General features: G+C 39.0%; 1 protein-coding gene across 19 annotated transcripts in view; it reads right to left on the bottom strand.

Moving 5' to 3' along the window:
- The window catches only part of CELF1 (CUGBP Elav-like family member 1), a 62,507-nt gene that overhangs the window by 20,096 nt on the left and 25,202 nt on the right, over positions 1–17,209 (bottom strand). For 9 of the 19 annotated variants that reach the window (XM_082283951.1, XM_082283955.1, XM_082283950.1 and 6 more), the window contains 7 exons: positions 8,064–8,251; positions 7,204–7,286; positions 6,749–6,797; positions 3,467–3,601; positions 3,190–3,269; positions 2,644–2,805; positions 1,223–1,304 (listed from right to left, as the gene is read on the bottom strand). In XM_082283951.1, coding sequence (XP_082140077.1) covers positions 1,223–1,304; positions 2,644–2,805; positions 3,190–3,269; positions 3,467–3,601; positions 6,749–6,797; positions 7,204–7,286; positions 8,064–8,241 — 769 coding nt within the window. In that variant the 5' untranslated portion in view covers positions 8,242–8,251. Of the gene's footprint in view, positions 1–1,222; positions 1,305–2,643; positions 2,806–3,189; positions 3,270–3,466; positions 3,602–6,748; positions 6,798–7,203; positions 7,287–8,063; positions 8,252–10,267; positions 10,358–17,209 lie in introns of all 19 variants that reach the window. The other 10 variants (XM_082283958.1, XM_082283947.1, XM_082283960.1 and 7 more) reach the window with 4 other exon arrangements.

Raw genomic sequence — 17,209 nt, 5'->3', positions numbered from 1 at the left:
TTTTAATTTTTTTTTTTTTTAATAGTGAAGACAGAATTACCCTGGAAACTTCTCAATCTCAGCTAGTTACCCCCTTCCCTTTGCTCCAGTCCTTACTGCTGTACTTTCTCCTTTATTACATCTTGTTTTTAAGCAGACACAGGAGGGGAAAAAAGGCAGCATCATGTGCATAACAAAATAGATCATCACCACACAGGATATTAGTGAAACAGACTTTAAAAAAAATTGCTTTTTGCAAGAGTCTTAGATCTAAGAGCTCTGAAGAGTTGTAACATGAAAGAAATCAAAGTAGGAAGCTGAATTTAGAATCAACTTCCAGTATAAATCAAAATTCTTACAAGGGAAAATATAACATTTTGCAAAAGCTTGTAATTGTTACTGATGGGTGCACCAGCCAACACAAGTCAATCTACAAAGACACTTTTGGATGAACTTCTCCACAGACAGGGTGTGTGATATTGGCAAACACCATAAAACTCCAGGAGGCAATTTGAAAAGTTAAAAGTGTTCATTATTAAAATCAAAACTATAGGTTTTTGCTGCCAGCAGAAGAGTTTAGGTAATGTGGTGAATGGAGTTGCTAACATGTGTTTTATTATTCCCAACTGTGTGAAGACAAAAGGGACAACCAATCCAGGACTGCTATACTCAGTGAATATTCTGACTAGCAGTCCACAGCAAGGAATTGGGCTCATATCTATGAAGCTGATATTTCCCTAACAGCAATGGCATAATTAACTGTAATTCAAATGAATGAATAGAAGAATCTGAATGAAAGACTAGCTCACGTTTCTAACAACAGTGTATTTCCAACTTCCATGCTTTGTCCTTAAATACATTGAAAATGGGAAAACTAAGAATCTAGTACCACTGAATACATGTGCATTAGTGCCTATTTCAAAACACAGTTCATCATGTATGCACCTGTTTGCATGAAAACAAATACAGAGAGCATTATTTTTGCTATCCATAAGGGAAGATAATTTTAAATGCCAGAGGTTGGGTAGATACCACCACTTACCTTGGGGACAAGAGTTAACTAAGATTAAGAAGGAACATCCACACTTGTAGCAGAGAATTCCTGTCATTTCAAAGGAGTTGGTAAACTCAGGACTACTTATTTCAAATGAGATTAAAATGCCTACAGCCTTTTGGCTACTTTCTCTACCCTTGTTCTCTTTTGTTTGGCACTGAATTTGTCTTCTGGTGGAAAAAAACTCACCTCCCATGGGGTGGAGGCTGCTCAGTGTGTTCAGGTTCCCAGATGAAGCAGCTGCTGTCTGCTGAAGGAGCTGCAAATAAAGCTAGACATTACACCAAAAAACAAAACAAGAGTGAGAGTGAGGGCTGGCTCTGCTTCTGGGAGAAACTGCATCACACCACAGCCAGAGCGCCGTCACAACTGAATTCCTGCAGCCCATGCACCACATCATAGCAAAGCGTAAAGAGAATTCTCTGAACAACACAGCCAGAGCACCACCACGGTGAAGCTCCACGTAGCCCATGCATCACATTGCAGCCAAAGCAACAGCACAATGCTTTCCTCACTCAACAGCATCAATGCTGAGGGAAAATTATAGCCAATACACCAAGACAAAACCAGTAGAATAAGTAGTGAGAGAGAATTTCTATTCAAAGCACCTAAGGCAGGATTGCCACCCCTAAGGATATGCTACCTCAAAACAGACTTTACAGCTGACACTGCCAGCATGGGATAAATGGCAATGCCATATCAAAACCAAAGAGCCACCATGAGAGAGAACCTCCTCTACTTTCCTTATGCACAGTAGATGTGAGAGACATTTCAAGCCTCAGCTCAGAAGCTATTTAGAGATTTCCAGTTCCTTTCTCCATTAACTAGTTGGTGTTATAAAAAAATTCCAATCTACCCAAAATAAAAAAGTAGTAAGAGAATTGCCCCATTTCAACTATACACCATACCAAGAATGAGATGAAATTTTCCTTTTCTGTTCCTCAGACTTTAGTTTGCATAAATACAGTTCTCAGAGCTACTCTGGCAACCCACATAAGTCAGAGCACATCAGTTTTTGAAAAGTTCATCCTTTAGGGACCCAGCAAAATCAACCAAAATGAAACTACAGTCTACTTTCTGTTACATCATTTTTGCTAAAGAGAGTAGTTTCTCTCTATTTTCTGTAGGGTTTGTCTTTATTTGGTTTGGTTTTTGTTGTTGGGGTTTATTTACTCTGCTTCCAATCTGATCTTTTCTATTTGGACAGTACCAAGTACTGTTCCAGGTTACACTGGAAGAGGATGACGGAAACAAAATGATAAAGAAATACAAGAACTATGCCATCAGATAGACATGAAAAGGGCATTTATATAGTAAACACTGAGGCAGTAGTATAAAAAAGAAAAAGCACATTCTACAGAACACAGGAGAAAACCCCAAGGTTTCAGTAATTAGGGCTACTGTGACTGGGGTTGAAATCCTCCCTTAAATGTATCCCAGCTAGATGAGAGCACATAACACAGTTTCAGCCTTCTCATCCACAAAACAGGGATTAAGAACCCAGCTCCTATCTACCAGGAGCCTTCTAAAAATGAATATATTAAACATTGCAAGACAGTCAGACACTGCAAACCCTGAAGAGATGAAAACAGATCAAATCAGAAACTCACTGCTAAGTACTGGGGTCCAAGTGTGTTGAGACCAGCCAGGTTTCCCCATATTGAGGCAGCACTGATCTGTTGCATTTGTTGCTGAAGTTGCTGAGCAATTCGTTTCTGCTCTTTGTCCTTCTGCGTGTCTGCAAATTTTACAACAATGGGAGAAGAGCAACCCTGCAAACAGCAATTCAAACAATTACATACTTGCTATCCCCAGCAGTCACAAAAATATTGCATTAAGACCCAGTCATTGGAAGCATTTCCCTCCTCCTCTATGCATACATGCAGACACACAAATACTCAAATAGCACATTTTATCAAAGGCTCAAAATCTTGTTTGCTTTTAATTCTATTTTGTATTTTGGTATTTTCTCTGCAGATGAAGTTTCTATCTTAAACACTAAAAATGGAGCAGAATAAACACAAAGGTCCAGGAGCAGTATTTGTGAAGAAACACACAACTGCACTTAGCCTGCTCTCTGCTCTCTAGTCCTTTAAACTCCATAGTGACTGTCTGACAAATTACATCTGCTCCTGACACCCACTAACTTGTTTTACCTCCATGGTTTGTGCTTGGTGCATTGCTTTGATTGCTGTTTGTGCCATGGCTCTTGTTGTAAAAGTCACAAATGCACAACCTGGGGAAAGAACAAAAAAAGAATCAAGTTGTTCACTATCTCCACAACTACTGGGGTGAATACAGGAATGAAAATGCTTACTGGGCAGGGAGGGGGTGTAGGTGGGAACCACTGAAAAAGCTCAAATGCCAGGTTGAGTTGCAAAAGGCAGCCTCCAGCATCCTCAAACTGCCAAAAAAGCTTCTTGCTTTGCTTACCTCGGCTCAAGCCATCCGGGCCCCGTAATATCCTGCATTCTTCAATCTGCCCAAAGGGGGAGAACATCACTCGAATATCATTTTCATTGCACTTCTTGGATATCATTCCAATAAACAACTTCCTATCTTCTACTGCTAAGGAATCAAAAGATAAAAAGTATTACCAGCAAATATGTGCTTACTAGATCTTATTTTGTCAAGTCTTCTCCATTAACTGCAGTTATTTCCCTTGTATTTAGGATATGGGCTTATCAAAACCAGATTCCCAGTAATGGACTATGTCTTCAATTTAAGAGGATGCATATGAGGTACTTTAATGAACCTCATGGATGCCTGTTTTACGATTTGATGTTTCCAACTTGCTGACTACTTTTAGCTTGTGAAGACTGTGAACAACAGGAGTGTAAAAAAAAAAGGAAAAAAATATGTCAGATTCAGCAATTCTCTGTACCTCTTCAGTTCCAGGAGAAAGAAGGCTTGAATGTGGTTTATTGGAGTACTTTGATCGTCTTTCCTCTGCCTATTCTATCTTTAGACTGCCAACATATACCTAACTGCATATAAAAAAGCAAGTGAACTGCAGAAAGCTTCTTTCTAGCCTCCTGCCAATCACTTGAATTTAGATATGCCCATTTCCTCATGCTCCTCTCTCAACAGTGGATACAACAGCAGTTGCTAAAACAGACCACTTTTACTTCTGTTAGTGATACGCCCATTCTGATCTGCACCAAAAGCACAAAAATAACACCTCAAATCAAACCATGGACTGTGTGGTACTGTTTCTTGGCTCTACATACTGATGCTACTAGATATATTAGAGTTGAAGAATACTTGTCAGTGTGCAGACTGTTTTAAAATAAATGGGTCAGAAAGACATTTCTATTAATTTTTCAGTTAGTTGTTACTAATGTCAGCTGAAGGTCACTTGTGGGAGCAGGGTAAATTTGAATTCAGAGCAGAATTTTATACTCTCGATTTACTTAAGGATGCCAATCACCTCTGAAACACTTTCTTTTAAAGGATGAAGCAAATTATATATACCTCTTGAAAATACAAAACCATTTAGATATACGACATTCATCACAATATAAAATATAGTATGATGAAGGCTCTAGCACATTTTGAAGCTTCAATAAAGTCTTCTCCTATTCAGTGCTATAGTGAGGGGAAATCAACTCATTTGTTGAGTCTTCTATGGTGCTGGAAAGGAAAACTCCAAACTATTCCAGCAGACACAGCTTTAACTGGCCATTAAATCTTCATGCTGTACCCAATTCACTTTCTGGTCTTAGAGCAGAAAGCTGCTTTCAAATCCTTTTAGCAGTCCATTTTAGTTCAAGAGATCCAGACTCCCTCTTCTAAGTGGCAAGTTCCAATACTTTCATAACTAATGCTTTTTTATTTATTGTTGTCACCTTCACTTGTTATTACACTCAAGAGTTAAATAATAGCCTCAGAATTACCATCCTAAAATTCCACTAAATACTTTTCTCTCTTTCCGTTATTTTCCCAGGATATTTGTATGTGTGTTTGTATGTAATGCAAGATCAGTTTTAGTTTAGAGAACCTATTCTGTTCTCCTCCCAACAAAATTCAAAAGAATTTCTCCTTTCTAGATATATTTACACAGGAACATGTCCTGTATACCCATGGAGGAATCTGCAGATGGAATTACTCTTACTATATGCTACCCATTTATTCCATCTTCTGTTTTCAATTATATTAAGAGGTAAGCTTTCTCGAACCAGGACTATCTTCTCCATGATGCGACACAAACTACTGCAAATGAAGAAAATAAAATTTGGCCAAGCCTAGAAAGGCTGAAATGACAGGATGCTAAAAGCTTTCTTTGCTTATGTTGTGACAAAACAGATACATGCATGTATGTATGTATACAAACTCACAAGGAAATGCATGGATAAATGATAATTTACCCAGTGGTAGATGCTAAATTCTTCATCCATCTGAAATGGCCAATGTGTAGATATAATCCATTTTTCTTTTCTACTGAACTGCTGTTAATTCTCAACCTCTCTTGTGTGCTACAAGAAGTATTTTTGACTCCTACCCTAGCTGCAACAGGCCTTGCTTCACATTGGACAAACACTTGAAAAGGCATTTCTAGATTTCATACAATCATAGTTTCGTTTGGAAAGGATCTTAAAGATCACCTAGTTCCTTTGACTAGACCAGGCTGCTCAAAGCCCCATCCAGACAGGTCTTGAACGCTTCCAAGGATGGGGCATCCACAGTTCCTCTGGGTAATCTGTTCCAGTGTCTCACCACCCTCACAGTAAAGAATTTCTTCCTAAAATCTAATCCAAATCTCTTTCGGTTTAATACTGTTATTCCTTGTGCTATCACTAGACTCCTAGATTAACAATCCCTCCACATCCTTCTTCTAGGCCCCCTGCAGGTACTGGAAGGCTGCTAGAAAGTCTCTCTAGAGCCTTCCCTTCTCCAGGCGGAACAACCCCAGCTCTTTCAGCCTGTCCTCATAGGGAAGTTGCTCCCTTCCTCTGATTATCTTGATGGCCCTTCCCTGAAGGTGCTTGAGCAGGTCGATGTCTTATGCTGGAGGTCCTAGAGCTGGATGCAGTACAACAGGTGGGGTCTCATGACAGCAGAGAGGGAGAATCACCCCTTCAACCTGTTGGCCCTTCTTTAGATGCAGCCCAGGATATGACTGGCTTTCTGGGCTGCAAGTGCACACTGTCTGTTTACATTCAGTTTTTCAGCCACCAATACCCCCGAGTCCTTCTCAGGGCTGCTCTCCATCTGCTCATCACCAAAGCTGTATCCATGTTTGCAGGACCTTGCACTTGGCCTTGTTGAACTTCATAAGATCAGCACAGGCCCACCTCTCCAGCCTGTCAAGGCTCCTCTGGATGACTTCCTTTCTCTCTAGGGTATCAACCACAGCACTCAGCTTGACATCACCCATAGGCTTGCTGAGAATGCACTCAATCCCACTGTCCATGTCCCCAACAAAGATTTAAACCACCTTAGTACAAAGAAGAACTCACTGGATGTTTCCCTAACTGACAGCGTGGTTCTACCACAAGCAGCAGAGGGGGAGATACTCTGAGTCATGGAATTTTAGAGACATCACTCACACTACCTACTATATTGAAAACACACCTTTCTCTTTTCACTTTTTTCTTTAAAAAATAAGGCCTCAAATTCAAGACTTCATCAGAAGCTGTTAAGCAAAAGGGAAATCCTCAAGCTTCCTGACTAGCACAAATGATGACACCAAACTTGGACTTTAGTAAAGCTTACCATTACTCTTTTCGCTGTCAGCTGGTTTCATCTGGATAGGATGGTGCATCTAAAATGTAAAAAGATTATTTAATCCCAGATACATTCACTTCATGCTATATGAAATATAAGCCATAAGAATTGTGAAAGAAAGAAATTGTAGCCCAAATTGCCTCTAGAGAGGTGCATATGGAACACTACAAAAATTGCAGGAAGAAAGGCCTTCCTAATTATATGCCATCATTCCTCCTCAGAGTATTATAAAAGCCATGCCCACCCACTTCACTACCATATTATTCTGTTGAATACTCCAAAATTCCCATAAGATCTGTTATTATATAGATCTCATAACACCGATCTTTTGAATAGCTTTTTTACAACATTATTTTAGGCAACACAACTTGTTTGTACTTCAGTGGCGCTGGAGCGCAGAGAAACAAGACAGAGTTGTGAAGAAAGCAGGGCTCTGCTCTTACCCCTGGGAGGATCTTCATGTTGTGAAGAGCATTCTGTGCTTCTAGTGCAGCTTTACGGGTATAAAATGTAACAAAACAGCACCCTGCAATTGAAACAAAATGCTCGCCAGGAAAGAACACTCAATCTTGGAGTGCTGTACAGGAATTGCAAGCCCCACTTCCATCCTTCCAATGCAAGATGTATAAGTAGAAGACGTTAGGCACTGACACAGGTAGGTGCTACTGATTGTGACAGTTTAAAAAAGATTTCCGAGTGTAATAAAATTGAATATGTTCAGAACTGACCCAACATCACTACTATACCATTAAAACAAACACTTAGATACATCTGTCGGCTACTTCATTTTCAAACTCAGTTATTTCCTAGTACCAAAACCCTACCTAGCTTCACATGAAATATTGCATGTAACTGAACTGCAAATCCAGGCACAAAATTTAGTAATACATGTTTACAAGTATTCGATTTACATGAACGACTAAGACCTCAATTTCATGTTTTGTCTAAAACTGTGTCCCATCCAGCAACATTTTGATCATATCACAGCATCACAGTGATGCTCTGGAGCAACATAGTATTAACTGGATGTTTTGCTTTGCAATTATAATCCATAGTCCTCAAGCAACTCCATCACTGCGGAACTCTAAAAAAAAGAAATTATTTTTCTCAGCTAATGACTGGATCATAATTCAAGCATAATTAGACAAATACAATGAAAGACTTTATAAAATCTGGGCTTGCATGCACACCTGGTCACACTGAGCTCCTACAGGGCTGTTTGAATAAGCACACAGCTAAGACTGCAACTATGAGAAAGTGGCTGAAACTCCAAGTCCCTCAAGAGAAGTGGAGAAGTTCTCACCTTTGCTTTGAGGAGGGTTTTGGCTCCTGTCCCGCAAGACATTGATTTCATAGACAGCACCATACTGTTCAAAAAGTTCTCTTAGATCCTTCTCACACCAGCTCCGTGGGACTTGACCCACAAACATTTTGATAGCATCTAGATCAGGTTGGTCTGGGTGATCCAGTGTGCCATTCATTTTCTTTGAGCTATGAAAAACAAGAAGCAGTTTCTAGTTTATATCTTCCTACAGTTTCTAGACAAAAGCGTGCTTACAGCAAAATTGAAGAAAAAATAAATTTCTACGCATATATAAATGTGGATGATGAAAATATACATATAAAGAGAAACTCTTGCACATTCCCAGTATGCGTACCAGAGTACATTCACATTCACTGGCAAGCTGTGTACTTGGAAACCAAACACACTCAACACAGCTGTTTAAAACTCTGTTCCCATAGTGTAGTCAACATCTGGGATTCAGGATATAAATCTGCTGAGATAACTGAAAAATATCACTAATTCAACCACATAAAATTTTACGGAAAAAGAAACCAGAACCGAAAGGAACCTAAGCTCAGTCTACCTCCAAACTACCAAAGTTATCAATAATCACTGAAAATGAGAAAATGTTATTACAACACTTTTAAATGAGACTAATTGTAACTGTTTCCCAAGGTGAAGATCCATCTAAAAAGAGAAACAGAATCAACTGATTCAATGATAAGTTTCTTTAAAGGTTTACAGGGCAATACTTCTTTGTGAAACTAGGGAGCTTTCAACAGTAACTGGCAAAAAAACAGGCTTAGATTGTACATGAACAGGCTGGGATTGGACAATCCAGTTAGTCACAGACTGAATCAGGTTCAATAATGTCAGGATTCTAACACAGAAAAAGAAGTCACTTCTTAGACTACAACAACACAGAAGTTTTGAGTAAGGGAATCCTCAACAGGTTTCAAGGCATTCTGTCTAGCCATGTGAACAGTTTACACCCTATTAATAAAGGTTGTGTTATGCTCCACCCAGCCAGTTCAGAGTCCTACACTGCTCTCTGTATTGACTTCTCATTTTTTGTTAGGTGCAATGTGATGTCTTGTTATCAGCACTCCCAGCCTGGTACACCAGAGCCCCTGTCCCTGCGGAAGTCTGCCTGTAACGACATCCTATTGTAGCTATAGCCATCAGTTGGTTAAAATTGCTGACCAATCCCTGCATAATCTAGAAAGGACATGGGGAGCGGAACAGCAACTATACAATGAGTCCCCCCACCCCCAAACTCTTTGTTGAAGAATACAGCTGGTCTTCTTCCAGAGTAGTCAGCTCTCTTCATCTCTGCTTTTTTTCCTTTGAAGATAGTTTGAATGGCTTATTAACTGCACATGATAGTATTTCTCTCACTGTCCATCTGAAATCATATTTCCCCCAAATAGAATAAAAAAAAGAAATTTTGAAGCCTGGTAACATTTAGTAATTTTTCCCATCAATACATTACTGTTCAGAGCCTAAGGAAAAACTGATGCTAGGGAAAGCTCGTAATTTTGTAGCTGTATGAACAGACCTCAAAACCAACAAAGCTTCTTACTAGAAGAGGAGGGAAGGGAATCATCATAAATCCTTTCACTCCTCTCCACCTTTCCGCTCAGAAAGGGTCAGCACCACTCCAAATAGCCAAGAGAAACAATACCTTTTACAAAGATGTAAACTACCCCTTTCCATTTCAATTAAGAACAGTTGGAAATTGTTTACCCTCTCTAATAATAATTTTCAGCCCTGCCTTCCATGGGCAGCTTCAAGAACACAACATGGCTCCTGTTAATTGGGCAACTCTTAACATGACCTCAACAGTATTCAAGGAATATTTTACTCCTAATTAAAAGGTTTAATCTGGAGTCATTAATAGGGAAGAACAGAAAATGTTCTCCCCACAACAGATTTAAATAATCCATTCTGTAAATCAGCACCTGTAGCATACTATAAACAGTATCATCAAACAGCTTTATTCTTCCTTAGTCCTTATCGCCACAATTATCAGACCATTTTCCCCCCATCTAGAAACCAACATCAATTTTCCATGACCACTAGGATTTCTTCAAGAAAACAAACTGCAGGCTCTCTCATCTCTCCTTCCTGTCTCCCTCTGCCCCATCAGACAGCAGAAGCTTGAGATAGCAATTCCAACTATCAGTTTAGTCATAACTTAGACATGAAAAGAAAATACTTACACAGGGCTTGCATTCAAGGAGCAATGGTCCACCATCATCTCTGGGAGGAAATCCAACTTGAACGCGGCCATCACCTCAGTCTATGACAAACTACTAACACTAAATCAGTGTATTGCCTAACCCCCAAACAACGCCACTTCCAAAAGTCCTGCAGGTCTTAACACTCAGCCACACAAAAAACACTCAAACCACAGAAACAGAAGCTCAGGGAGACCAGCAATAGACACCACAGAAACAGGCTGGACTGGGAAAGGGACATGGAATCCCAGATTAAAAAGGGGATGTGACCATGTGAAGGGAGGCTCAGCTTAATACACAATGAAAATGCTGATGCACTAGGCTTGTTTTGTGCAATTTTCCCTGGCGAAGCAGTACTGAGTGCACTGTCAGATAAACAGAGTGTCAGATCCATGAAGATAGCAATGGGTAACAGAGCAGAAAGAATACAAACTCCAGTCTTTCCATCCCCAACTAACTCCTTGTCTCCCAAAATGGCAGACCAAGGCCTTCAGGTTCAGAAATGCACTTTCCAAATCAGCAGTACTCAGGTGTGAAGTCAAGAGGCTCCTTCACCATAAACATTTTTAATAGCTGATTTCACTCTCTTCACCTTGTGCACTACTATTGACACTCTCAACTTCTATGGCAAAAAAAGCCAACCACAATTTTTCTCCAAACCTGCCAAAAAAATCAAAGCTAGGAAGATCTGATTACTCAAAAATTCCTTTTCTTGAAGACCATCAAAACCGATTCCTTTGATAGAAGCAAAACATCCATTGTTCTGCAAACAATACTTTGTCTATCATGCATCTATAAATCCAGATATACAGAGCCTATAAATGACAAAGAAGGGGAAAAAACCCAGAGATTTATTGAAAACCGTTTTATAATCTTTGAGAACACGGATCAGAACACCTCAGCTGCTTCATCATTAAAACAGACATAGTATGTTGATCAAGGAACTGTGAGATGTATTTATATATGCAATACAGGCTTCTTGTTAAATCTCCAATATCCAAACTAATGGGGAGATAATATGGATAAAAATGGATACACTGTGAAATGCAGAAATATTTGATTGTGGGGAGTGAGTGCTGTAGGCACTCTACAGGGTTCTGGTGTGTCAGAGCTCTCCAGGAGGAATGGCTAATTAGAGTCTAACTTGAGACCAGAACCCTTACATACGGTCGATATAACCACAAAATAACCTCTCAGAGCAGCAAGGACTGCATGCTCACATCTTTCTCCTCTGTCAATGACTGCAATATGTACTTGCAGTTATTCTGACTGGCCAATATATACAGCTTTATTTAAGCTTGCACACTTACAGTATGTCAATTGTTTTTTCATAAACAATGTTTCTGACCTCTAAAAAAATAAAAAAAGAGAACATTTCTTATCTTTTGCCAGCAGTGAGGTTAATTAAAAGGGGCTACATCCTGTAATACAAAGAGATCTGCATATCACTGCAAAATAAGAGAGGATATGAATTTCTCATGCATCAGATATTCAATAGTAACTACTTCATGCATGCTCTTACTATGTGACAAATGCAAGAGTCCTTATTTTTTAAAGGAAAAGGTGTAAGCTATCTGCTAAGCACCATTGTTAAGAACATGCAAATATGCAATTAGGGAGCACAGGTCTGTTTTACAGCTTTCAGCAAATTAAATTGTTCTATCTACCTTTAGACACATATTACAGGCTTCCCACTTGAAAAATGCCAAGTTGAGTAAAGCCCATTGTATTTATCATACTCAAATGTTAAATTGAGCCTAGAGCCCATTTCATGCATTTGTCTAAAATGAGACTGCAGAGAAAAACATTTCAGATTTATATGACTAGAACAACAGATTACAGGTTGTGATTCCTAGACGACATAAATCTATAGACCAACACTGTAAATTCTGGCCCTATCCAGGAAGACCAGAAGTCATTCCTTCAGGTCTTTCACTCATTAGCTTTTTCCAGCAGCCAGTAAAATGCCCCAGCTGCCATGTTCACTGTAGGTTCAATGAAAGACAATGCTGGCAATGTAGAGTCTAGAAACGGGTTTTAAAAATGCTACTGAGATTGATTCGTCTACTGAAGAAAATCACTACACCATTACGATTTGATCCTATGCCCACCCTTTTCCCCATCTCTCTGCTCCTCAAAATCAAAGCCCTATCTTCTTGTTCCATTAGACAAAACTGCAACGTTACAGGCACAATTTGTCAGAAAGGAAGAATCAATACTAGAATGGCGAATAAGTATCTGAAGATAAGTTAGCCAAGACTCAGTGCCTCTGTGTGCCGTACTTCTGAAGCAACGATGGCAACCTCAGTGACAAAACATTAGTGTACAAACAGGCTTGGTTTGGCGTTATTTAGCTGAAGGCTTCAAGCTAGTGACATTAAAAGACTTACAGACTCCACTTGTGAGAATATCAGAAAGAGGGGAAAAAGATTGTATTTCACTACTGCACAGAAATAAGAATGAGGAAAAAGTGTTTCTTTAAAATTAGAAAAAAAAAAAGTCATCCTAACCATTTCTCACAAAGAAAAATAAGGGAGCTAAACACACTTATTTTTTGCTCAGATGTCAAATTCCTGCTGGCTTCCAGATCCATTCTTTGACTGTTTCTATTCAAAGGATAACAGAAACAATGTCTGAAATTCCAAGCTCTATGGACTGTAGCTACACATTTAAATGTGGTGCTCATCTGACAATATGAACATTAAAAAACTTCTACATACTACACATTAGATCTCAATTTTTACACTTCTGAAGCCCTAGATGATGCTGCATAATGTGTCATTACATGTGCTCCTCAGAGACTGCAGAGTACAAATGCTGAAAGTTTTTTGCTTTTATTTTTAACTTTACAGAATTACATCACATCCTAGGGAAAAAAAAAAAAACAACCCAAATTCACCACAAAACTAAAAATCCTGTGCCACATTTTATTTCCTAAGAAAGCCTAGTTCTAATGAGCAAGTAACTGTGAAAGCTGAAGATAATACCATCTTTTATTTTATATGTTTTGTACTCAGACAGCATACACAAATCTGAAGCTGGGGGACTACTGGTGAGAGCAAGCTATGGGAAAGGATGTAGGCTATGGAGAAATCAGACACTGTGAAGCTCTGAAGGAGACAGGTCCTAGAATAAACTTCCCCTTGTATTATCTGTGCATATCCAGATTCTAACAGTGCTGCTGAATTGCAGTTTTGTTTTTAAACTGATAACCCCTAGGTTAAATGCATCAAAATACAGTAGCTGCTTGTCAATATTTTGTTGTTTCATTGTTGATCGTGTAAGCATGTGGTCAGAATGTTTTCTGCCTGTGTTGAAATCCAAACTGTCTCCCCATGCCTCACTGGGTACAAAAAGCCCCTTACCTACTTGCCAAAACTGCAGTTTCTTCCTCTGCCAATCTCTTTGACTGTTATGCTCTGTGGGTACACAAATCTGACACATTCAGAATATTGAATTCACCATCAAAATACACGAAGTTTTGGGCTGCCTACAATTCAGATTAAATTAACTTAAAAATATTTTTATTTATATGAACTTTTGTAGAAATTCCCAGGTGGAGAAAAGGAATAGGAGAGGAAGACAACTCCCTTTATCTTGGAAACACCAAAGCTTTGCGGTGCTCCCTCTTACGCATTTTTACTGAGAGCAGATAAATGAGATCTAGACACAGATGAATTTTTAAAAATTAGGTAAGTAAATTTAATTCTAAAAATAGATCCTACTAAAAGCTTTTTCCCCCCCTCCCTATCCTCAAAATATTTCTGAGGAAAAATTTTTGAGGTACATGAATACATTCTTGATCTACTTCTCTGGCTTGTGAAGGAAGTTCTGTAGTTTCTACTTCAATTAATTCTCTGAAAGCTCAAAAGGAAGAATTATGAACTTTCGTCTGACTGAAGAATCCCCAGGACGCTGAGCTCTCTGCCAGCAGATGAAACAGCAAGGCACCCAGCCTTCTGGCTTACAGGAAGAGGCTGTCTCTGCCTAAGTACTCTTTGAAAGAGAAAAATGAAGCAGCAGCTAAACACACCTTTTTTTTTTGTAGTAAAGAAAAATGATAGAAGTAAATTATATAAAATTTATTTTGAAAAGTTAGGGAATTATTTTTCTTGAAAAAGGAGATGAAACTTAGCACAGAAGTGAACAAATTTGTTATTCTAATTAATTCCAAACAGTGAAGCTAATAAAAAGATAGACAAGAAACACACACAGGTACATTTTCTTTCATATTGTTTATGGGCCTCCCCAAATACATATGCTTATCTGTTCTTCCTACTATGCAACAATCACTTCCCACAGAATCTACTGCTCTGCAACTCACAAAGCAATTGTAGTTTCCTATGTTCACAGGAGTAAAACAGGAGTCTGGCAAAGGCAAATTGAAACTGTTAAGAGGGAATACTTCTTAACTAAATTCACAAACAAATATTTAGTGGTGGTGACTTTTGTAATCCTGTCAAAGCTTGACAAGGCTTGAACACAATTGGATGCGTGCAGGGTTATTTTTTCCCACTTTTATTTACTGCACATACATAAAAATCCCAACTATTTTTATTAAACAGATAACCCATGGGCTATCTGCCTCAAAATACTGCATATAAGAATTACACCTTCTAAATAACATTAGGAAGGAACAACTAAGTAATGTCATCTTTAAACACAGCCTAATCAATAAAGATTTTAGATCCATTTGTCTAATGCACATAGTACTAAGCATTATCAGAAAGAAATTGAAAACCAGAATATGCCCAGTCTGGCAGTTCTCAAGTCACCTAGTCACAACTTTTTTTTTGTCCCTAGTCACAACTTTTTACCTTTTTTAATCAACACATGCAGCACAACATCTTCATGGGAAAATAGATGTGGAAGACAATGTTTGAATTAAACACACAAAAGTTACTGCTTCTCTGTAGCCACTGTTATCACAACTATGAGGTGGCAAAGCAATATATAAAGTCCTATACCTGTGTAAGTCTGTTGGATAAAAGGGTTCTGAACTAAGCTGGTCATAATAGGAAATGAAAATAATAGGAAAGACCTATTGCTTGAAAATGATGTTTCAGAGAGAAATAAAGGGATTGAAAGCTGTTGTAGAAGAGAAGGCTCTGTTCCCAGCTTTGTACCAACTCAATGCAAAAATCCAAGCAACTTCCCTTAGCTCTTCAATTTCCAGATGTCACATAGACAAACCAGGAGGCAGTGATGCTTTCCTGGGGACAGAGAACTGAGAATACTGTTTGCTATACAATAAACCCATACACTAGAGAGGTAACCTTTAACAAAATATGCCAATACATACCAAAAGCAGAATTAAAAAAAAAAAAAAAAAAAAGCTGTTCCTATGGGCATGTCTTACCTTCTTAGATTAAATCTTGTATATCCCAAGATCTTTCAGTGACTTCTCCCTGTTTATTTATGTGTAGACCACAGCCAATAGCCAGACCAGTTCAGAGCTACTTGCTCACTCATGGAAAAGAGCAAGAGTTGAATGTTCTATTTTGACTTCCCCTTCACTTAATGCTAAATTATCAGTAACTTAATGCCTTGATACATTTACTGATCTGACAAATTTATTTGAGTATGAACAGTGGATTCAAATGTTTTCAAGAAGGAATCACAGACTTACAGGATCACAGAATGCGTTGGAATGAATGTTAATGATCACTTAGTTCCAACCCCCTCTGTCATGGGCAGGGACACCTTCGACAAGACCAGGTTGCTCAGAGCCTCATCCAACCTGGCCTTGAACACTTCCAGGGATGAGGCATCCACAAATTCTCTTGGCAACCTGTTCCAATGCCTCACCACCCTCATAGTAAAGAATTCCTTCCTAACATCTGATCTAAACCTACTCTCAGTTTGAAGCCATTCCTGCTTGTCCAGTCACTACATGCACAGATAGCAACCACTATATACATTTTCCCTTCTTTTTAAAATGCCTTGCAGTTGCTTTCAATATGCCACCACACAACTGAAGATCAAATTCAATCTGTGATATGCTCAATATCTGGCTCACTCCTGAGGATAACTTACGCCAAATGGCAGACAGTAGCACTGCAATATGAGAGCTTATCTACCAGGAAACAGGTTACAACATCTGTTCAAATCCAAGAAGTCAAAAAAAACCCACCCCAAACTGCAAACTAGGTCCTGCTCTGCCAGTAACTGCTATTGACAGCACATCTAACGAGAACTCTGAAAATTATCAGTCTTAAGACCCTCTTCTAGCACATGAATGAAGTTCACAAAGTTTAAGGCAGTGGCCTACACACTTACTCAATTTTTCTCTCATTTTCTGATACATTGCCTCTTCATTTGCTTGCTTGAGAGGGGACTCAGGACTGTCCTGTGAATATTCTGACCAGGCTGCGGGTATTGGAATTCTGCGATGTGAGCAAGCCACAGCTCTGCAGACAATGATCTGCTTCTCTAGGGCAGAACAGCTGCACGATGCTACCCTGAGTTTTACTTTCTTAGTGCACAGCTGCCAGCTAACACAGCAGCATGAGGTTCCTAACTCAGTGCTTGACCCGCTGCAGCTGTGTCTGCTGCTTCAGTGATGATGCTACAAAGGCTCGCACAGGCATTACCAAAGAGAGAAAAATGGAATAGACTGGCCATGAGACTACCTCCTGACAGTGACCTAAAACACCTATCTGTGACCATAAAATCTCTCATTACCCTATTGTCAGTGGGGAGTTAGGAAGCTGATAGCCTTCAAAGCATTACCTCGAGGTATATCACAACTATTCTTTCCAGAACCTGTATCTATTTAATTATTTTTTTTACACAAAAAACCTCCAAAGAATTTCAAATACCTCTGTCTGCTATAGTGCTATGAACAGTGACAGACAATTCAGTTAGTTTAAGTGGATTTTTCCAAAGGCACACAGCATGTACTCACTTCTGTTTTCAAGGAGA

Source organism: Coloeus monedula (genome assembly GCF_965178545.1).
Source record: "Coloeus monedula genome assembly, chromosome: 6".
NCBI classification, from domain to species: domain Eukaryota; kingdom Metazoa; phylum Chordata; class Aves; order Passeriformes; family Corvidae; genus Coloeus; species Coloeus monedula.
This window is presented reverse-complemented; position numbering and strand designations above follow the sequence as displayed.